Raw genomic sequence first — 23,762 nt, 5'->3', positions numbered from 1 at the left:
CTTACCCCTGACTCCTTACCTCCAGCTCCTGTTAAGCCTGACAGATATTACAGGGTTCCTGACTCTCATAAATTCCTTTTTAAAAACCCTGCTGCAGACCCAGAAACTATTTCACAGGGTCCCAAGGGACTTAAGGCTTCCGCTGCAAAAAACCCTACCCCCTCTGACAGAGATTCTAGGGCACTGGATAGATGGGGAAAAAAGGTATATACATCTGCTACCTTGGCTATAAGGGCCTTAAACTGTCAGTTTCATATGCTCAAATATCAGCAACACGTCATGGCATTGCTTAAAAAAAATGTTAAACTCTGAATGTGCAGGAAACAAGGAAATGCAGGATTTATTGCATGCAGCTGAACAAATTGGAAAGCATACTTTGCAATGTGGTTTTGATTCTTTGGAGGCCTCCTGCAGGGCCGCAGTTACGGGTTCTGTAATTAGGAGGCATGCTTGGTTAAAGGAACAAAATCTGCCTGATCATGTCAAAATTAAATTATTAGATGCACCTTTACAGCATGATACTTTATTTGGTGTTAAGGCAGAAGAGGTGTTAAAGAAAATGGAGGGCAAAGCTAAATCTATGCAAATTGCCAAAGATTTTTTACAAGTACAACCATCTAGGTTTAGTAGACACTGGCCAACAAAGAATTGGTTCTTTCCTGTGTCGGACAGACCTCAAAGGGGCTGACCCAGATGCCCTAGAGGCAGATCCCAGGCGCAAGGTTCATACAGGTCAAAGCAATGGGGTGCCTCTACCTCCAAAGTTGGAAAAGACAAATCTCAACCATACAGGAAACAGTCCCAATGACTTCCCCCTGCCTGCAATTATCTCCTGGCAGCACCCTTAGGGGGAAAATTAGCACTTTTTCTCAAAATTGGCGCATTATAACCCAGGACAGGTGGGTCCTAAATATCGTGTCACAAGGCTACAAGTTCCATTTCCATACCCTGCCAAAAGCAAACGGCTGACCAGATCTGCCAAAAAATCAATGGGCAGAGGCACAAAAACAAGTCTCATCCCTCGTGGACATGAGGGCCATTCAACAAGTACCAGACCAAGAGCAGGGACAAGGATTTTACTCAAGACTGTTCTTGGTACCCAGAAAGGACAAGTCCTGGAGGCCAATACTGGACCTATCTATTCTAAACACATTCCTGGATATACCAAAATTCAAGATGATGACTTTGCAGCAGCTTCTGCCCATGCTAGGCAAGAACGCTTGGCTTGTGACTTTAGACCTAAAAGAGGTATACCTGCATGTCCCAATCAGACAAATATGCAGAAGATACCTCAGATTCAAGGCTGGCTGAATGCATTACCAATTCTCTGCACTGCCCTTTGGCTTATCTACTGCACCCAGGGTCTTTACAAAGTGCCTGGCGCCAATAATTGCATTTTGCAGACAAAGAGGAATACAAATATATCCTTACTTGGACGACTGTCTAATTCAAGCAGAGAACAAGGACATTCTTCTACAGCATCTGGCGTTTGTGAAAAGACTTCTAACATGTCTAGGGTACACAGTCAATGAAAAGAAATCAAAACTAGTACCCTCTCAAGAGATAATATTCCGGGATGCAAGCTTAAATACAACTGCCCAGATGGCTTATCTCACACCAGACAAACAAAGGGAACTGACTACCTATTTCAAAATGTTGGCAACAAAGGCCCAGTTATCTGCAAGAAAAATTCTGCAGGCTTTGGGCTTCATGGCATCCTGCATCCTACTAATTCCATATGCAAGACTGCATATGAGGAAACTACAATGGTACCTAAAAAGTGTTTGGACTCAACATTGCCACAGCCTGGAAACTATGATTACTCTCATTCCCTGCCTGCAACAGGAGTTTTGATGGTGGGCAAGGCTTGTCGCCAAAACAAGGGACAGCTATTCACATTACCCCCAGCCAGGCAGACACTAACAACGGATGCATCAGATTATGCCTGGGAGGCCCACATGGCAGGAAGATGCATTCAGGGCACATGGGCCTCAAACCAAATGCATCTACATATCAATCAAAAAGAGATGCTAGCTGTTCAAAATGCCCTGACAGCCTTCAAGGACCTACTTCATCCAGGACAACTACTGATAAAGACAGACAACACCTCGGCCATGTGGTATATAAACAAGCAGGGGGGCACACATTCTTACCCCCTTTGCCGACTAGCCATGACTTTGTGGGACACAGCATTAACTTACCAAGTACATCTGCAGGCAGAATTCCTGCCAGGAAGGAAAAATACTCTGGCAGACGAACTAAGCAGAAACCTCATGGATCCCCACAAGTGGCAGCTGAATCCACAAGTCTACAGCATGATAATAAGGAAATGGGGATGCCCGGACATAGATCTATTTGCCTCCCCTCACAACTACCAACTAAAAAGATTCTGTACAAGGATTTATCACAAACAAGCATGGAAAGTGGACGTCCTATCTTTCAGCTGGGAAAAACCTATCAGTATATGCCTTTCCCTCACTGCCTCTCCTACCCATGGTACTCCTAAAGATCAGACAGGAGAAGCCAAAGATGATACTAATTGCCCCAGACTGGCCCCGCCAGTACTGGTATCCAATACTAAGGAACTTGTCTCAATGCCCAGCTTGGACCTTACCTCAAATACCTCATTTACTGTACCAGCAAAACAATCAGATCCTGCACAGCCAACTCGGGACTTTAAAGCTGGCAGCATGGCGGATAATGTAGTCCTACAAAACACACCTCTCAGTAAAGCTGTGATGGGTGTCATTTTGGAAGCCAGAAGGCCTAGTACTAGAAAATCTTACGCTGGAAAATGGAAGAGATTGTGTGCTTGGAACCAGGCACAAGGGACTGATACAGCTGTGCCAAATATTCCTCAGATTTTGCAATACTTAACTGAGATGCTGGACAAAGGCCTATCTTTTTCATCTATTAAAATTCGTGCCTCTGCCATTTCGTCTCATTACAATACAGAGCCACCAATCTTTTCTCATCCCTTATTAAAGCAGTACCTCAGAGGAGCCAAAAATTAAAGGCCTCCAAGGAGATCGCCAGTGCCTGCATGGGACCTCAACTATGTCTTGGAAAAACTCACCCTGCCTCCTTTTGAGCCAGCTGCTACTGCTGATATAAAGTTTTTATCTTGGAAAACAGCTCTGCTCCTAGCAATAACTTCTGCAAGACAAGTTTCAGAGCTACAGGCACTCATGGCTGTGGAACCTTTTATCATTTTTTATCCAGACAGGGTCTCTCTGAGGACAAACCCAACATTTATGCGTAATGTGGTGTCCAGTGTGGCTCTTAACCAAACTATTCATCTGCCAACTTTTTATCCAAATCCACAGAACAAGGGGGAGAGGATTCTGCATTCTTTGTACGTACACAGACAGCTTAGATTCTACTTGGACAGAAGCAAAGTTTTCAGAAAGAGCAGTTACTACTGGCATATGCTGCAGGATCACAATGAAAGGCTATCTCAAAGCAGACTATTTCAAAGTGGATAGGCCACTGCATTCGTTTCTGCTACTTACACCATGGCAAGCCAGTGCCCAAGGGCATTAGGCCACATTCAACCAGAGCTGCAGCCACTTTAGCAGCCTTTCTCAGGGGAGTACCAACCAAGAACTTTTTAGAGGCTGCTACTTGGAGTTCAGTGCACACCTTTACAAAGCACGATCATCTGCCACTCTACTCTAAATCCAGGGCAGGATTTGCCACTGCAGTTCTGCAGGGCCTCATAGCTGCTCCTAATGCTGTTTAGCCCCAGCCTCCCATCCATAGCTTTGGGACTCTACCCAAATGCAATGACTGCAACAGTGAAACACGAAGAACATAGTACAGTTGTGTACACTCACCATAAATGTAGATGTTCGAGTGTATTCACTGTTGCAGTCCAGGTTACCCACCTGCCATTCCCACTTTTCTTCTGATGGAACCTATCTTTCCTTTTCTGATTATACAACCTATGCGGTGTATTTGCTTGTAGATGAAGGTAAAGTTTATATTGGTGCATGTAATTTTATATATATATATATAAATTTTGGCAACCCTTTTAGGGTGGACCTGACATGTGGGGCAAGAAAAACTAAAGAAAATGGCATCTGCTGCTTTTTTTATACCCCTGACGACCTGACATCAGGGAAGGGGCGACAGCAGCCGACACAGGACCCAGGACTTTGGAATTCAAGCCAACTGAGGGCAACCTGCCAGCAGGATTACCCAAATGTAATGACTGCAACAGTGAATACACTCGAACATCTACATTTATGGTAAGTGTACACAACTGTACTTTCTTGTCTTCCCCTCCTGGTAAAGAGTTCTTGTCCAAGGGCGTTCCCAGAGATGCCATGGTGGTGGCGGCGGCCACGAAGGAGGAGTTGGAGGAGACTTCTTCATCTGTTCATCCGCCAAACTCATCCGCCAAACAAGGAGTCTCGACAGACGGACAGGTTTGTGAAGCGTATCTTTAGTTCAGCGGCCTTTACCCTTCGATTGCTGAACAATCTCATGCACTTCACGAGGTTGCAAAGGGATCTCCTCAAGGAGTTAGGAGATTTCATACAAGGTGCATGTACTGAGGGAGTTCCTAACAAGATTTCTACTCGGTTGTCCACCTTAAATTCTGTGGTTAACTCCTCCATGCGACTTGTCTCTTATGCTGCAGATGGAGCGAGTAGAGCAGTGGGTTACGGAGTTGCCTTGAGGCACCACTCCTGGATGCGCTTATGTAATTTTGCAGAACTGTTCAAGTCTACTTTCACCAACGCCCCATTTGATGGTTCCTCATTGTTTGGCTCCAAGGCGAAGGATACACTCACTCGGTGTGAGCAAGAAGGAAAGACGCTTTCTGCCGTGGGAGTGCATTTTACTTTTCCTTCCAGACCATACCCGAAGGGTCAAAAAGGCGGTAAAATGTGGTTCAAGAAGTCCCAGAGGGTCTTTCCTGACACACAGGGTGAATCCTCCTCCAGAGGCAGAGGAGGAGGAAATGGCAGACGTCACCCTAGAGGCAGGGGCGGTCCGCAATACCAACAAGGCCATGATTCCTTTCCAGGGACAGCCTTATCAGCGCTCCTGATGTGAAGCCTGACTGCACCTCTCTGGGGCCGGTCGGGGGTCACATTTCTTTGTACCAAGAAGCCTGGCTAAATATCACCCAAGACAAGTGAGTACAAAGAGTTGTTACCAGAGACTATATTATACCCTTTTCCCTATCACCATTTGTTCCCAAAAGGATCCCAGATGTACCACCCAATCACAGGGATCAGGCAACTGTAGAGATCAACAAGTTGCTCTTAAAAAGAGTCATCCAGCTGGTCTCAGCGGACCAGATAGGATGCGGAACTTACTTCAGGTTCTTTTTAGTTCCAAAACAAACAGAAGATTGGAGGCCAATATTGGACCTCAGCAGATTGAACGAATCAGTGAAGAAGGAAAAGTTTCAGATGGTAACACTGCAGTCCATACTCCCGTTAAGGAAAGACTTTTGGATGTGCTCTCTGGATCTTCAGGATGCCTACTACCACATAAAAATGGACAAGGCGTCCAGAAGCCATCTATGCTTCCAGCTGGGAGCCAGTCACTATCAGTTTCGCGCTCTGCCCTTTGGTCTCACCACAGCCCCCAGGGTGTTCACCAAATGCATGGCAGTAATGACAGCTCACCTGAGATGTCAGGGATTCCAGGTGTTTCCGTATTTGGAGGACTGGCTCCTGACTGCCCCCACCAGGCATCTACTCCTCCAAAACAGGGATGCCATGATTCAACTTTGTGCTCAGTTAGGGCTCTCCATAAATTGGAAAAAAATCTGCATTTTTGCCCTCTCAATCTGTGATTTTTATAGGCGCAGAGGTAGACACAGTGAACATGGTAGCTCGTCTCCCCGCCAAAAGGGTGCAGAACTTAATCTCCAAAGTTCAACGTTTTCTTCCGTTGCGAAAAGTCAAAGCGAAGTGGGTTCTTCAGCTCCTTGGGACTATGGCTTCCACAATGCTATTAGTACCATTAGCCTGGTTGCACATGAGAATTCTCCAGTGGCTTCTGTCTTCCCAATGGTCCTTCCAATATCTCCCACGGAGTCATCCTATCCTGCTGACGGAATCATGCAAAAAGGACCTTCTTTGGTGGATAGTTCCCAATCAACTTGATCATCTGTGCCCCCTTTGTTCCAGCCCAACCCGTTGCCACTGTGACCACAGATGCCTCCCAGATCGGGTGGGGGGGACATTATCTCGGCAGGACTGTCCAAGGCACATGGCAAGAACACGAGGCTCATTTGCATATCAGTGTTCTGGAGATGAGGGCGGTGCTTCTGGCGTTGCAAGCACTTCAAGACCTTCTTTCTCTAGGGAAAATTGCGATACAATCAGACAACATTGGTGGTTTGGTATATCAACAAACAGGGCGGTACCAAATCTTACCCACTCTGTCGAGAGGCCATGCAAGTTTGGGAATGGGTGATTTCTTCCCAGCACTTTCTGGTTGCAATGCACATTCCAGGGGCAACCAACGTGATAGCCGACAAGCTCAGCCGGGCAATCCTAATGCCTCATGAGTGGTCTCTGAAACGGGAAACAGTGGATCAGATTTTCCAGAAATGGGGACAGCCTTGCTGTGACCTATTTGCCAGCTCACTCAATACCAACTGCAGCAGCTATTTTCCCTCATTCCCCCTCTGGGGGAGACTCCCAGAGACCCTCTGGCTCACGATTGCCCCGTGGGACTTCTGTATGCCTTTCCTCCAATCCCTCTCATTTCCAAAGTGATTCAGAAAGCCAGTTGGCTGGGAAGCAAGTTGATCCTCATTGCTCCTTACTGGCCTCGTCAGGTCTGGTTCCCCTTCCTCGAGCCTCTCCTCCTGGACGATCCTTGAATTCTGAACCCAGCTCCAGATCTATTGACTCACATGTCGGGTTCGCTACACCCCTCAATCCACACCCTCAAATTGACAGCGTGGCTGCTCGAGTTCCATCCCTAGTCAGGATTCATGATGTATCGTCCTCAGTGTCACATATTCTTATGTCCTCCCATAAATCTTCAACTAGGAGGGTGTATGGCAGTAAATGGAAAAGATTTTCTATTTGGGCACAGAGAATGAATGTAGATCCCTACACTGCTTCTATCCCTGTGATTCTGGATTTTCTTTCTGAGCTTTTTCAGCAAGGATCTGCTGCTGCCACTATCAGAGTCCAATTGGCAGCAATTTCTCATTTTCACTTAGGTTTTCCAGATACCAATTTAATGTCTCATAAGCTATGCAAGACCTTTTTGAAAGGGGCCACTCTATTGAGACCACCTCTGCAAGAACCAGTGGCTTCTTGGGATTTAAATTTTGTGTTGTCCAAATTGACATCTTCCCCCTTTGAACCTTCCCACTCATCTTCTGTAAAATATTTGTCTTGGAAGACCTTGGTAGCTGTCACATCAGCTAGACTGGTATCGGAGCTACAGGCCTGGTCTATTAAGCCACCGTATTTGATTTTTCACAAAGACAGTTTGTCCCCAAAGTTTGTTCTAACGCTACCTTAAACGAATCAGTAGAACTCCGAGTTTTCTTCCCTAACCACTGTAATGCAGCTGAGTACCATTTCATCAGCTAGACGTTCATAGACAACTATGTTTTTATCTACAGCAGACTAAGGTTTTCAGGAAATCAGATCAATTATTAATTTCCTTTTCTGACTCTAGATTGGGCTTACCAGTTTCTAAAGTGACATTATCTAATTGGATTTCTAGTTGTATAGCCTTTATCTATAGCACAGAGTTCAAACCTTTACCCTGTAGGATCAAGGCTCATTCTACCAGGTCGCTGTCTACCTCTGCAGCCTTTCAAGCCAGAGTATCACTTGATAATATTTGTGCAGCAGCTACGTGGGCTACCCCTCACACTTTTATTACACATTACAAATTGGGTTTGGCATCCAAGGGTAGAGCATCCTTTGGCTCCACAGTGCTCAAGAGTATTTTCCAATGAGCCACCCAAGAATAAGGCACTAGGGACGCTGTCCCATATGTAAAAATGAAGGTGAGATCGGACTACCTAACATAAAGAAGTTATGTACTCACCATAACGTTCCATGTTGGTAGTCCATCTCGCCCTTCAATTTTACCAACCCGCCCTCCTGTCCCCATTCTGGAAGATCTGGAAGTAATAATTTGGTTGCCCTTGGTTGGAGACCCTTTAGTATTTGTTGTTTTTATGGTTGTTATTCTAGTGAGCAGCAGACAAGATCTGGGGATTGTACTGGTGCACCATGGGATACCTGCTTATCCACGAGCCAACCAGAAGTCTTCCAGCTTGTAAATCGTCCGAGTCGGAGCCGAGGATCAGCTCTAAACCCATATGTAAAAATAAAGGGAGAGATGGACTACCAGCATGGAGCGTTATGGTGAGTACATAACTTCTTTTTTGTCTTGTTTATCTACTTCAGTTTGTATTATGTAAAAACTTTCTTGACTTTCAAAGTTAAGCTGATGTTATGTAACAATTTCTGTGATTGTATTGAGCTTTTCTCCCCGGACCGCCACTGAAAATGGGTCATTGGGCCCAGTGGACTTTCCTGGTCAACAAATGTCAATAAATAATAAATAAATATTCATTTTTTTGGCAAAAGATTCTAAGTATAAGGGCACATTTTAAAAAGACTCCTCCTACCATATAGGTGCTCCTGGCATTTCCCTGTATGGTGATTTTAGACCTTTTTACATCATGGACCATATTGTACAGGTGTATGTTATACCCTTCCCTTCCAGCTCTGATCCTGCCTTTACCCCTGACTAATTTATGTTCCTGGTACTGTTTCGCTTCCTGTTGAGTTGTATTCTCTTCTTCTGTTTAATGTAACACGTGTTTTACAGTTTATAGTTTTACACTTGACAGCATTGTCTTAATCTATTGCTGTGCACTTATTTTTCTTTTATGCCGTCCTCTTTCGGCTTTTCCCAGTCAGGGGTTGCCACAGCAGAACTCCGGTCCGCTAATGATTGGCAGCAGATTTTTACGGTGTCGAGTTGCCAGCCCGACATCCAACCTTCAATGAAGGCACGCCCATTCACGCATGTCTTTCGAACACCACTCGACCGCAGGGAGGACATGCAGACTCCACACAGAAGGCGCTCCAGCCTAGAATTTATAAATTACTTTGTGTATTCAGCACGGGTGCATCATGCTAAAGGGAATATGGAAGTTATAAGTTACAAAGACACGCATCTGGAGCATTTCTCCCCAGGCCTCCGCTGAAAATTGGCTTTGTTCTAAGTCGGGCTTTCCTGGTTAATAAATGGTAAATAAATAGGAGGATATTATGCACATATTTACATATAATAATAATAAAAGTATACTGACATCATTTGGGAATTCTTATGGTGTTTTTGGCTGGGATATTGTTTAGTTATGTAATATAGCCCATTTTCTATATGTAATATAGACAAATGTTACTATTCTGCCCTTTTCTGTAAGTCGGGGTTTATTTTATATTAATGTCCTTGCATGTCATTTGTTAATTTGTGCTGTGTCATGCTAGATGTTTTTTATTTATTTATTTATTTAATAAAGAATTGTTTTTGGAAAGTCCAACTTAGAATGAGTCAATTTTCAGTGAAGGCCCAGGGAGAAATGCTCCAAATGAATGTCTTTGGAATATTTTTGTTTGCATTCTGCATTTGTGCTTGGGTCATAGCTGAAAAGGGTCTTCAGACCTACCTACTTTATCCAGTTACCAAAATGGTACATAAAATAAATGAGTAAAATAGTACTTGGAGGATTACCTGCCTTTCCAAGTTGTAGTTCTTATTATTAGTCCTTTTGCTTGCTTAAACCCCCATTTGCAGTGCCCACCCAGAGTATTACACAAGCTTTACTTCTGCTGTGACCATGACGAGATTTTTGAAGCTTTCACTGATTTAGAATTCACATCCATAAGGCTGAACAACAGTAATGCAAATTATAGAGTCTGAAATAGCCCTTTTGAAGTTCTTAGACAGTACTTTGCAGTCAGGGTACAAATCACAACAACCTTCAATCAGTTAGCCTTACTTGTAAAATTTCCTGACCCTTTGCACATGAAGTACGTCATATGCACTGCTAAGGTGAAGCAGTTTTCCCCAGGCCAGCATCAACAGTTCCATGTCAAATAAACAATTTTGCACAATATAGATCATCTTTTTATATTTACAGTATGTAGCACAGTGGAACTTGCCTGCTCTCCTCTATGTTGAGGTTTGTATAGTTTTCTGGAGGCTTCTAAGACAACTCTGTCTTCTTAAAGAGGTTCTTAACTGACCATAAGTTAGGAATTCTTTATAAAGTGAAGCCATTCCTAACTGAATATGTACATAGGCTATAGCTCGGAGCTGTCTAGTCTCTCGTATGCTTCACTGGTTTTCATTAACCCTCTTGCAACTAACTAAACTGGAGCAATTTCACAGTAAAACCGCAAAAGTTTACAAGTAACAGCATTAACCAAACACATCACTATGGGCCAGTTCACTCCCTTAACCTGCTGTAATCTGTTAACCTTTTTTCATGTTAAGGTTGCCTATAACATCCTCTAAGCCCTAGACAGATGTCCTGCCAGCGGCAAGTGCCCCACCCCCGACAGCCAGAGAACTGCACTCACTAAACCAGTGATGACAAACCTTTTGGGCTCTGTGTGTCAAAAACTCAGAAAATGCCTATTGTGACTTTGCTGGTGTGTCACCCCCCCAAACAAAAGAGAAACAATTGTTTACACATTCATTTATTTAAAAAAAAATACAGTCCAATCATATGTATTGCTAGTAAACAAAAAATCAGTGACTTACAATATGGAAAACAGTATGCTCACTGATAATCGGGCTTAAAATAGTGCACAAAAAACGATCCTACTTTTAATAGTAACTTTGAATTGAACTGAAAAAAATTGGGAACACGTTGCATTTGATGTGATTTTCAGTTATTGACTTTTTTGCTGCTGAGTTTTGATAGATATGTGCAGGGTCACATATTTCTTGTATTTTTGTTCATTCAGTTTCTTTGGTAACTTGGGTGTTGGTGAACGCTGGTGTTTCACCCGAAATGTCATGGTGTGTCACCTTTGACATGCATGTCATAGGTTCACCATCACTGCACTAAACCAACACCTGGTACTCGCTCAAAAATCTAAAACAGTGATCATAGTGCATACCTCATATGTGCTGGTCATAGTGCATGGGTTCCTATTGGAACATTGAATTTTCAATTGTTCGAATCACTAAAGGTCGACCTTTAATGATCGAACAATTGAAAATTCGAAATGTTCAAAATGAACATTAAAAAAAAAGTAAAGGGTGTAGAAAGGGGGGCAAGCCCCCCTACACCCCCCACACTCCCGCGCTACTTAAATATACCAGCTCCGAGATTGCGCTGCAGTGTAGGAAAGGGAAGGGGAAATCTTCCCTTTCCACACTATAGTGCATTCAAGTGCAGTCTTGTAGTTGGTATATTTAAGTAGCGGAGGGTGTGGGTGGAAGCCCCCCTGCTTTAACCCATCAGGGTATGTTATCTTTGTTTTGTTTTTTTGTTTGTTTGTTTTTTTTTTTAATTTTGAAGTTACGGAATTGCGATCATATGGTGTCAACCATATGGTATTCAAAGTTCCGTAACTTCGATTTTCTAATAGGTAACCATAGTTCATACCCTGTATCTGCTGGTCATAGTGCATAACTCCGTATGTGCGGGTCATAGTGCATACCCTGTATGTGCTGGTCATGGCGCATACCCCATATGTGCGTGCTGGTCATGACGCATACCCTGTATGTGCGTGCTGGTCATGACGCATACCCTGTATGTGCGTGCTGGTCATGGTGCATACCCTGTATGTGCGTGCTGGTCATGGTGCATACCCTGTATGTGCGTGCTGGTCATGGTGCATACCCTGTATGTGCATGCTGGTCATGGTGCATACCCTGTATGTGCGTGCTGGTCATGGCGCATACCCTGTATGTGCTGGTCATGGCGCATACCCCGTATGTGCTGGTCATGGCGCATACCCCGTATGTGCTGGTCATGGCGCATACCCCGTATGTGCTGGTCATGGCGCATACCCCGTATGTGCTGGTCATGGCGCATACCCCGTATGTGCTGGTCATGGCGCATACCCCGTATGGACTGGTCATGGTGCATATCCTGTATGTGTTGCTAAACTGTAGAACTCAATCCCAGCAGATATCAGAAGTAGCTCATCTACAATTTAAAATCTGTTTGAAGATGTGTCTTTCAAGCAAGTTGTTCTGCACTTGTAAAAACCCTGTCATCAGTAGCCCTTATTGTTCTGAGTCTTAATCTCGTCAGTAATCTACAATTCCAATGAAATCATGCGTATAAATATAACAGTACTGCAGTTTCACTCATCCTTAGTGTGAATCCCCCACCTCATGCAGTCTAATAAAACAAATATCACTAAATCTTCGCATTTCTACTCTAGCAATATCTTGTTTATGGGTCTCTAGTAACACTAACTGATTAATGTGCATATGTCTTATGTGTTGTCTTTGTGCTAATACCACAGTGGGAGAATGTACATATACTGTAATATAATGACGATTGTTGTGTTGATGTGAGTTTTACATGCTGTATATACGATATTCAGTAGGCGTACATTAACATGATGTATATTCTGTGTAGTGCATGCAATGTGAACATCACCTGCTAAGTTACATAATCATGAACATTATTGTGTATTGTTATTATTGTGTATTGTTATTATTGTGTATTGTTATTATTGTGTATTGTTACTGTTGGTGCATTCAGATTTATGTAGTGTGGAGTTTTTCATGCTGGGCCTCCACTGAAAATGGGCTTTCCCCGAATAAATAAATAATATTTAAACTGTCCTTGCCTTGTACTGCTCACTTCACACTCTTAGTCTTTTAAAGGACCCCCCCCCCTATTTTACAGAAACAGATTGTATATGAATGAAGCACATTGGAAAGGGTGACCCAGGCATTGTTTGTTACTTTAATTTGTGGTATGTTATGTTTGTGTGGGGTGCAGTGTCATACTGTAAGAAGCATAACTGCTGGAGGAATTTTAACGAACAAGTGATAACAGACAAGACGTGAAAGTTTAATTACACTTACATTTATTTTCAGATTCAAATAATGAGCCAAGTGGCTGTCACAGAAGTGAGACTTCACAGACTCCACATGCTGTAGAGGTAACAAAATTAACATTCTATATTTCTTTGAATATAATTATTCATTTGCGCATTTAGCCTTCTGTTAGCTTACTAATTAAACGCATTCTCAAAACTTGGCGTTCAAGTAAGATACACTGTCAGACTTGTTATTTTTGAAGTTGATATTAAATAAAAGTATCAGGTTCAGTTTTAGGATTGTATTGAATGGAAGACTGCATTGCCGTAATCTTACAAAATGATTCAGCATTCTTTTCACATTTTCCATCAAACACCCTATTAAATATCAAACACACAACCATTTGGAAGAATGAAATTGTTGTACCATCTAGCCACAGTGTTGACAAAAATTGTTAAACGCAGTCCACAAATAGAATTATCGGGTAGACATTCTTCACGTAAGACTCATCAGTTATTGCTTTTGCTTTAGAATGTTGCACTGCCCTGTAGAAATTGGTGATTTTTTTGTGAGAGAAGGATTGCAGTCACTAAATAGGATATTTTAGTTGCAGAGTATTCATTGTCCAAACAAAATAATTTGAATATAATACATTATAATTTAACAGCTTCCTAAGTCAAAGGAGCTGGTATATCTTGGAATTTATTTTTGACTTGGTTACTACGTTCCTGATTTTGTTCACTTTGTCCCTAACTCTTGATGTAAGAGGTTGAGAGTTGTGGTTCATCTTAAAGATCAGTGCTATGGAAAATCATTTGAGTAGGAATTGGTGGAAAGCAGACAGTTCCCTGAGCTCATCTTAGTTGTCAGGCAACCATAGGGGTAAGTTTTCATTCTTGTACTGTATCCATTGGGAAGAACTGAACTATGAAAAAGTGCATATTGGATTGTACTCAGTTCTTTGTTTTGTTACTTGAAGTTAACAGTTGACTTGCATTGCTCTGTGGGTTTGTCAGTCATTTCCTAGGCTGTGACCTTTTATGTTTTCATCCCAGGACTGCTTAGCCAGTATTGACACTTTATTTCTACCTTGCCCTGTCAACTGCTTCAGTGTATGGGTCATTTATCAATCCCTGATCATGTAGGGTGCCATCAGGACTTCAACCCTCTATACCGAAGAGCTGCCTTCCTAGGCCTTCATGTTTGCTAGTGCTAAGACTGCTCCACCCTTCAGTATACTTAATGCCAACTCACAGTTATCTTTCTCCCTAGTGTAGTGTAGAACCTAGAAAGTTTTCATTATTTTTAGCTACTTCGTTCTTAATTAGGAAATGCTGCTAACTTATTAAAACCTCTTACAATGTCTTTCCAGCAGAGAGAAAGACGTCTATATATCGTTTTATCTAAACTTCACCCTATTGTAGAATATTGTGGATCTTTTTGGACATTGAGATTCTCTGACATGAATAAGCTAGAGTATTCAGAAGACCATCACAAGACAGGTAGGAAGTCCTTGTCATTTGTTCTACTTTGAGAGACTCTGACATCTTTCCCTTTTTTCAATAAGGTACAGATTTATTTAGTTATTTATTTATACAGTTTGTTACCTGGGGTAGAGCACTGCTCCCATTTGACCAATTTCAGCCTCAGCCCCGAATGTGAACACACATCAAGTGGAAAAAATAATTTATACAATAAAACAGCACACTAAAACAAAGGTATAGTTAATGTACAATCGAGTAAATTATTTAAGAAGGTAGTCAGCAGAAACTCCATGTGTACAGTATTTGCATCAGTTGCAGTAGCAACATGTTAGGAGTTAGAGAAGTGATGCTGTAGTGAAAGTGATGGGCAGTATGTGTCCGAGATTATAGCGACACTAGGTTATGTGACCTGAAGCAGAGCATTTACAAGCAGCTTGAGTATGTGTCTGAGATTATAGAGACAGTAGGCTATGTGACCTGAAGCAGAGCATGTACAAGCAGCTTGAGGGATGGGCAGTATGTGTCTGAGATTATAGAGACAGTAGGTTATGTGACCTGAAGCAGAGCATTTACAAGCAGCTTGAGGGATGGGCAGTATGTGTCCGAGATTATAGAGACAGTAGGTTATGTGACCTGAAGCAGAGCATGTACAAGCAGCTTGAGTGATGGGCAGTATGTGTCCGAGATTATAGAGACACTAGGTTATGTGACCTGAAGCAGAGCATTTACAAGTAGCTTGAGTGATGGGCGGTATGTGTCCGAGATTATAGAGACAGTAGGCTATGTGACCTGAAGCAGAGCATTTACAAGCAGCTTGAGTATGTGTCCGAGATTATAGAGACAGTAGGCTATGTGACCTGAAGCAGAGCATGTACAAGCAGCTTGAGTGATGGGCAGTATGTGTCCGAGGTTATAGAGACACTAGGTTATGTGACCTGAAGCAGAGAATTCACAAGCAGCTTGAGTGATGGGCAGTATGTGTCCGAGGTTATAGAGACACTAGGTTATGTAACCTGAAGCAGAGAATTCACAAGCAGCTTGTGCTGTGACATGTTTTTTTAAGTTGTGCCCAAAAGCAATAGCAGTTAGAGAGATCTTGGTACCAGGAGTAGAAACGGAGTGGTTGGAGCACTGTAGTCTTGATGTCCTTCAAGGATGCATCTGCAGTCCTTACAAATGGGTTGTCCTGTCGTCAGGCAGCCCTTCGGTCGGCCGGATTCCAAAGTCTGGGTCCGGCTTCGGCTGGTGTCGCACTTCACCCGACGTCATCGCTGCAGTTTTTCGGGTATAAAGGCATCAGCCGACGCTATTCTCCAGTCTTTCTTGCCGCGTGGCGCCCGAAGCAGAAGCTGTTCGCAAGTGCCGGTCGGTCAGATCCAGAGATTACTACTACCGAATACTACTTCGAAGACTTCTAAAAAGCTAAGCACCCCGTTGGGGACTCTTTCTTGCCTCAGCCGATGTCAGAGAAAGTGAATAACTGTTTATCTTGTGGGAAACAAATACCTCATAAAGATTTCCACTCCTACTGTATACATTGTTTAGGCCCAGACCACGACGTAGCAGCTTGTCTAGCCTGTGCTTCTTTTAACCGACGGACGCTTAGACGTCGGTCGGAGTTTGCTGAACAGATTTTCGGCTCTAATTTTGCCTATATTATGCAGTCGGATCCTCCGACAACGCAAATTACCAAAAAACGCAAAGAAAAGGACCGACACTCGCGGTCCGCGGTTTCGGCCGAAACCGTGATTAAGCAAACCGCGAGTGTCTCGGTTTCGGCCGAAACCGAGCAAGCGGTTCTTTCTTCAGCCGAAACCATGCCTTCTACCGAGGCCTCCTCTAACCTGGTAGAATCGGCTTCTGAAATCCAACCTTCTGTTGCGGTTTCTCAGGAATTATCAGACACTATTCCCCTGGATATTTCAACCCCTGCACGTGGAGCTGCTAGGCCTCCTGCAGCCATGTCTATTAAGGCCTTTGCCAGGGCTAAAGCAGCCAAAGCTTCAAAAACGGTGCCTGCCAAACCCCCCTCACACAGGCCCAGCACTAGCTCTCATATGCTTTCTTTGGCTGAGGATCTAATTTCTTTAATTCGTGGATCCCAGCCTCATCCAGACAGGACCTCTCTCCCACCTCCAGAAAAGAGGCCTAGAGCAGAGCCCCCTGAGCCAGTATCCACAGATGATTCCTCTGATGACTCAGAACATACTGACCCTCCTGAGGCTTCTTATTCTCCTTACGAAGACTCTGATGCTGAAGAGTCCATTCCTTCAGCCTCTCCACCTGAGGAATTTTCCTTTGGGGAAACCTTGCATGCTATGAGGGAACAGTTTCAGTGGCAGGGCCAAGATTTCTCAGACTCCAGAAAAAGGCTTAGAACCTTTCTACATTTGCCACAACATAGGCCTTTAGCTATACCTCCAGTTCTTTCTGTTGTAGATGATGCATTTAATGATGCTTGCACTGCTCCTGATTCATTACCTCCGGCTCCTGCTAAGCCCGATAGGTTCTACAGGGTCCCGTACACTCATCACCATTTATACAAGGCTCCTTTTGCAGATCCAGAGACTATCTCCCAGGGCCCTAAAGCTGTAGCAGCTACTTCTACTAAAAAACCCCTCCCTCTGAAAGGGAATCCAGGTCCTTAGAGAGTTGGGGTAAAAAAGTTTACACTTCTGCTACTTTGTCAGCTAGGGCTTTGAACTGCCAATTTCATATGATTCAATATCAAGAGTTTATGCTTGACCAGTTAACTAAACAGCTGTCCTCTGAAGAATCTTTAGATAAAAAATATGTTCAGGAAATGGTACATAACATACAGCAGGTTAGTAACCATTCTTTAAAATGTGGCTATGATGCACTGGAGGCTTCCTTTAGATCAGCCATGACTGGCACAGTTATCAGGAGACATGCATGGTTGAAAGAACAGGCATTACCAGACCATGTCAAATCAAAGCTTTTGGATGCACCCATGGACAATGTCAATTTATTTGGTTCCCCTGCTCAGCAGGTACTAAAAAAGATGGAAGAGAAGGCGAAATCTGTACAAACAGTGAAAGATTTCTTACAGGTTCAACCTCCAAGGTTTAGCAGGAACTGGCCCTCCAAGAATTGGTCCTTTCCGGACTCCTCTAAGACACAGAGAGGCAGGAATAGGCGTTCTAGAGGCAGAAACCAATCCAGGGGTGTCTACAGGGGACGCCAGTGGCAAGGTAACAACCAGCGAGGCACGGACGCAGCCACCACCACTACAACAACTCAATCACAGTGACTTGGCAGTGGCACCGCCTACCAGGGAACAACTAGAAGCACCCTTAGGCGGAAAGCTAACCTTATTTTCAAAGAACTGGCATTGCATCACAAGGGAAAAATGGATTTTGCAAACTATAGACCAAGGTTACAGGTTCCATTTCCATACTCTACCAGGGAAGGGAGGAATGCCAAACCTACCACCTACTCAAAGGGCAGAAGCTCTAAAGCAAATATCTCAGCTATTAAGAATGAGAGCTGTGGAAAAGGTACCATCTATGGAGCAAGGAAAGGGATTTTACTCCAGACTGTTCCTGGTACCAAGAAAAGAAAACAAATGGAGACCCATTCTAGACCTGTCCGCTTTAAACACATTCCTCATTGTTCCAAAATTCAAAATGCTGACCCTACAGCAGCTTCTTCCCATGCTGGGCAAGGAGTCTTGGCTGGTAACTCTAGATCTCAAGGAGGCATACCTGCACGTCCCCATACGACCAATTTGCAGAAGATACCTCAGATTTCTTGCAGGATCAGAGCATTATCAATTTTCAGCATTGCCCTTTGGCTTATCTACTGCGCCCAGAGTGTTCACGAAATGCCTGGCATCAGTAATTGCTCATTGCAGACTTCAGGGATCCAAATTTATCCCTACCTGGATGACTGCCTGATACAAGCGGACAACAAAAGCAAGCTAACAGAAGACTTACAAAGAGTCATTTACCTGCTGCAAGCCCTGGGATATACAGTCAGTATAAAAAAGTCAAGGCTGATTCCATCCCAAAGAATAACCTTTCTGGGTGCAGAGCTGGACACATCAAAACAAATGGCATTCCTAACTGCAGAAAAGAAAGAGCAACTACCTCTCTACTTCTTGGCATTAACAAAGCAGAACCATCTAACTGCAAGAAAAGTACTGCAAGCCCTAGGCTTCATGGCATCCTGCATAATTCTGGTCCCTCATGCCAGACTGCATATGAGAAAGCTACAGTGGTACCTAAAGAATTTGTGGTCCCAACACAAGCACAGCCTAGAAACCAAAATTCCAATAATCCCATGCCTGAAGCAAGAGTTCCTATGGTGGGCTCAGGCCTGTCAATCAAACACAGGATTGCCCTTCTGCAACAGTCAACCAAGCCAAACCATCACGACAGATGCCTCAGACCTCGGTTGGGGGGCACACATGCCGGGCAAGTGCATACAAGGCTTATGGACTCAATACCAGCAGTGCCTACACATAAATCTAAAGGAAATGCTGGCAGTAAAATTGGCAATCCAGTCATTCAGACCATTTCTCCAAGAAGGTCAGTTGATGATAAGGACAGACAACACCACAGTTATGTGGTACATCAACAAACAGGGAGGCACACATTCATATCCTCTATGCCGGCTGGCACTGGACCTATGGGATGTGGCCCTGAGCTACAACATTCAGTTACAAGCAATTTTTGTACCGGGAAAAGAAAACATTCTAGCAGACATATTAAGCAGAACTACCACAGATGCCCACGAATGGATGCTACATCCGGACATCTTCAAAGCCATCACAAGAGAATGGGGATTACCACAAATAGACTTGTTTGCATCCCCACTCAATCACCAGCTAAAGAAATTCTGCACAAGGACGTACCACCCACTTGCTTGGAAGGTGGACTCCCTATCTTTCAGTTGGAAAAACCTGACAGCATACGCATTCCCACCACTTCCTTTGATGCACAAGAAGATCAAAGAGGACCGCCCAAGGATCATTCTGATAGCTCCAGACTGGCCAAGACAACATTGGTACCCATTGCTGAGGAGCATGTCTCGGGAACAAATATGGACACTACCCCTGATCCCATTACTGTTAACACAGAACAACTACAACATCCTGCATCCAAACCTGAAAACTCTGCAGCTAACTGCCTGGAACATTACATAACAGCAATTAACCCAAATTTATCCCAAACATAATCCTGGAGGCTCGTAGACCTTCAACAAGAAAGAATTATGCAGCAAAATGGAAAAGATATCTCATTTGGAGTACTGCAAAGGGAGAAGATGTGACACTGGTAAACATAGCCAACATCCTGGAGTACTTGGCAGAGCTCTTCCATACAGGCCTGTCCTATTCTTCCATCAAGATACATGCATCAGCTATTTCAGCAGAATACAGCTTGGATCCTCCTGTCTTCTCTCATCCTCTGCTCAGACAGTTTGAGAGGAATTAAAAATGTAAAACCTCCCAGGAAACCACCATTGCCAGCATGGGACTTGAACTTTGTGCTAGAAAAATTGACACTTCCCCCTTTCGAGCCAGCAGCAACAGCAGAATTACAATACTTATCCTGGAAGACTGCTTTCCTGCTGGCAATAACTTCAGCAAGAAGGGTCTCTGAACTACAGGCATTAATGGCAGTGCAACCCTTCCTGATCTTCCATCAAGATAGAGTGTCCATGAGAACAAATCCTACATTTATGCCTAAGGTGGTATCCAGAGTGTCATTAAATCAGGCTATCCACCTACCTACATTCTTCCCAAACCCACAGAACAGGGAAGAAAGACTCTTGCATACCTTGGATGTACATAGACAATTACGCTACTACCTGGACAGGACCAAGTCCAATAGAAAAACTGACCAGCTTCTGGTAGCATATGCCACAGGAAAGGAAGGAAAACCAATTTCAAAACAGACAATCTCCAAATGGATAGGAAATTGCATTAGATTTTGTTACTCCTACCATGGAAAGAAAAGTCCAGAGAACATCAGGCCTCACTCCACAAGGGCTACAGCCACTACCACAGCTTTCTTACGAGGAGTGGCTACCAAGGACATTATAGAGGCTGCTACTTGGACCTCCGTGCATACATTTGCCAAGCATTACAATTTACCTTTATACTCTAGATCCCGAGCAGGTTTTGCCACTGCTGTTTTGCAAGGGATCCTAGCTACACCATAATCTCTACTCTTTCCTCCTCTCCTTGTTTAGCTATGGTATTCTACCCATTTGTAAGGACTGCAGATGCATCCTTGAAGGACATAGTACAGTTTTGTACCTACCATAAATGTAGATGTCCGATAGGAATGCATCTGCAGTCAGGATTACCCACCCACCTTCCCCTCTGAGGTACTCCTAGGTATTTGCCATCCTTCTGCTAGCTTGTCTGGGATCTATTATGGTGTATTTGTTTGTATATATGTACATACATGCTTATTTTATGTGTTTGCTCTCTACTATTTGGAAACATTGGCATTTATCCAAATTTAGCCATCCAAGAGGGCACCTGGCATCTGGGGCAAGAAACACTGAGGAAAATGGCGTCGGCTGATGCCTTTATACCCGAAAAACTGCAGCGATGACGTCGGGTGAAGTGCAACACCAGCCGAAGCCGGACCCAGACTTTGGAATCCGGCCGACCGAAGGGCTGCCTGACGACAGGACAACCCATTTGTAAGGACTGCAGATGCATTCCTATCGGACATCTACATTTATGGTAGGTACAAAACTGTACTTTTTAGGTGCTTGCAAGAGAAGTCCTGAGTGGCTATGAGAGCTAAAGTTATATGGCAGAGGCTGTCTAAGAAAGGTAGAGGACAGGAGCTTTCTTTCAGGAGTCAGAAAAGTTGGGATACAAGGAGAAAATTGGCTCATTGCTGAATCAACACCATTTTGCTTTGGCTAATGTAAGACAGTGATCTTCCTACTTTGGGGAAGGGGTAATGAAGTGGCAGGTGGAGTTGGAGACTGGATAGTGGTAGTTCTTTAGGAGGCAGATGTTGCATGAGGTAGGCAGTACTCAAGCTGGGCTAAATACCTTTGCTAATAGCATTTCTTGTTGGGGGGGAGAGGAGATTTTGTTTGACTCAAAAGAGTAGGGAGTTTATCTTTTTCTGGGTGTTTTCAAGATGATGGTGGAAGTTAATTGAGGGATCAAGCCAGACTTCTGGGTATCTGAAGGTGTTAACCTGCTCATTGGCATTATTAAGGTGGTCAAGAATGAGAAGTGAGGTGAGGTACTTTTACCTTTTAGTAGAGGTTCCTAAGAGCATAGATTTCATGTTTTTGGAGGTAAGCAACAGCTTTTTTGCTACTGAGCCACTTAACGAGAGAGAGGAAATCATTTTGCAGATCATGTTGAATTGGGTGGATTGGGTGGTTGGAGTGTATAATCGTGTCATTAATAGTAAGATAGGAAGTCAGGGAAGGTCGAGTGTAAGTTTAATTATAAAAATGGAGAGGCCAATATGGAGCCTTGAGGGACTCCTTTAAGAACAAGAGTGGTGTCTGATGTATTTTTGTTAAAATGCACTGAGACAGTGGTTGCATTGTTGCCCCACAGCAAGATGTTCTCCGGTTCGATTCTCGGCTGGGCTGCCTTCTGTGCGGAGTCAGCATGTCTGCATTCACGTGGTTTTCCTCCTGGTGCTCTGGTTTCCTCCCACATTCCAAAGACATGAATCTGGAGCATTTCTCCATGGGCCTCTGCTGAAAATGGGCTCAGTCCCAGTCGGACTTTTCCAGTAAACAAATGTTAAATAAATAAATCCATAGCCTTTGGATCCTACACAGATGTTATTGACTCCTCCTTGACCCCGAACTCCTAGTTCCTCCCTGGAAGTCATATCTCCAACTGTAAGGTCTCTTTTTCTTCACATCACCCCAAAGAAGTCGACCAGACCTCATTCCACGTCATCATCCGTTAGATCTTCCCAGAGTCTTTCTGAAGCAGAGGTGGACAGGATGATGATGAGATTTCCCAAGATGCAGATACAGATGTGGGTTTTGCCTGCTCCGTCCCCCCACCTGGTCTGTGAGCCAGCATCCTACCATTGAGTCCTTGATAACTCCTTTGATTTGACATCCTGCTTCAGAGCCCTTGGATAAGGAGGTTACCAGAGTCAATATGTTGGATCTGATGGCCCTTCCATCTTCGGCTCCGATGACTTCTCGGATCCAATTGGCTCTGACTTTGTTGGAGCATGACGGTCTTAGATCAGAAGTGTCAGCCTCGGATTTGAGGGGATGTCCTCAACTTTGAAATGTTCGGAGCTGTGGCTTTCCCTCTGAGCCTTGGTGCTGGGCAGCTTGGCTCTGACTCCCCCTTCAGGGCATGGGATCCGTGGAAGTTCGGGGTTGTCTGCTCCAAGAGCTATGGTTCCAGAGGGACTGCTAAGGACCACTCTGGATCCTTCTGCTTTTGAAGTGGTGGAGAGGGTGTTCTCCGAACGGAGAATTACTTCAACTGTACCACTTTTGGATCCTGCTCCTATTCTGATTTCTGCACCTGAGACTGCTCATCCTCCACTTCAGGACAGCCTCCGGGCTTCCATGCATCTCTCCCTGCGGAGCTCACCCTCTATACCTCTCCAGAACATCCCACCAAGGAGGTACCTTGAAAGAGACTGTATAAGAGAAGACACCTAGATTCCCATCAGGGATCTTTGACAGAAGACATGGACTTTGATGAAAGGGAAGGGTCCCCAAGATCTTCCACCTAATGATGTCTCCTTCAGAGACATCCTTGAAATTCTCCACCAGAGAGGTGGTTAGTCTGCCCAAAGCCCTTCCTTAGAGGAGTTGGTGTTCCTGGAAACCTTTGGGTCAGGCCTGACTACATATTGGGCGACGCCTCCTGTGGATGACCTTATAGACCTTGTCTCCTGCTGAGCTTGGAAGGAGCTGGACACCATGAAGCCCATACAAAAAAGAGCCGGCAAAATCCTCAGTGCCACTTTAGATAAGCAACACTGGACAATAGGTACCTCTGTAGATGCCATGGTTGTTGCTCTAGCCACAAAGAAGGAGCTATCTGAGCAGAGCTCCACTGTCCATCCCCCTAACAGGGAGTCTAGGGCTTTGGACAGATTCAGGAAGCAGGTGTATATATCTGCAACCTTCGCACTGCGATTGCTGAATTACTTGACTCACTTTACCAGGTAGCAGAGAGACTTACTAAAGGAATTCTCTAACACTGCCCGGGGTCCATGTCTCAATTGGAACAGAAAACCTTTTTCCTTG

General features: G+C 44.1%; 1 protein-coding gene across 1 annotated transcript in view; it reads left to right on the top strand.

The window, feature by feature from the left end:
* TUBGCP6 (tubulin gamma complex associated protein 6) overlaps positions 1–23,762 on the top strand; it is a 1,304,734-nt gene that overhangs the window by 726,624 nt on the left and 554,348 nt on the right. The window contains exon 17 of the mRNA XM_044088793.1: positions 13,090–13,154. Within this exon, the coding sequence (XP_043944728.1) occupies positions 13,090–13,154 (65 nt within the window). The remainder of the gene's footprint in view (positions 1–13,089; positions 13,155–23,762) is intronic.

This window comes from Protopterus annectens, chromosome 11.part0 (assembly GCF_019279795.1).
Source record: "Protopterus annectens isolate FY-2018-M chromosome 11.part0, PAN1.0, whole genome shotgun sequence".
Classification (NCBI taxonomy): Eukaryota; Metazoa; Chordata; order Ceratodontiformes; family Protopteridae; genus Protopterus; species Protopterus annectens.
This window is presented reverse-complemented; position numbering and strand designations above follow the sequence as displayed.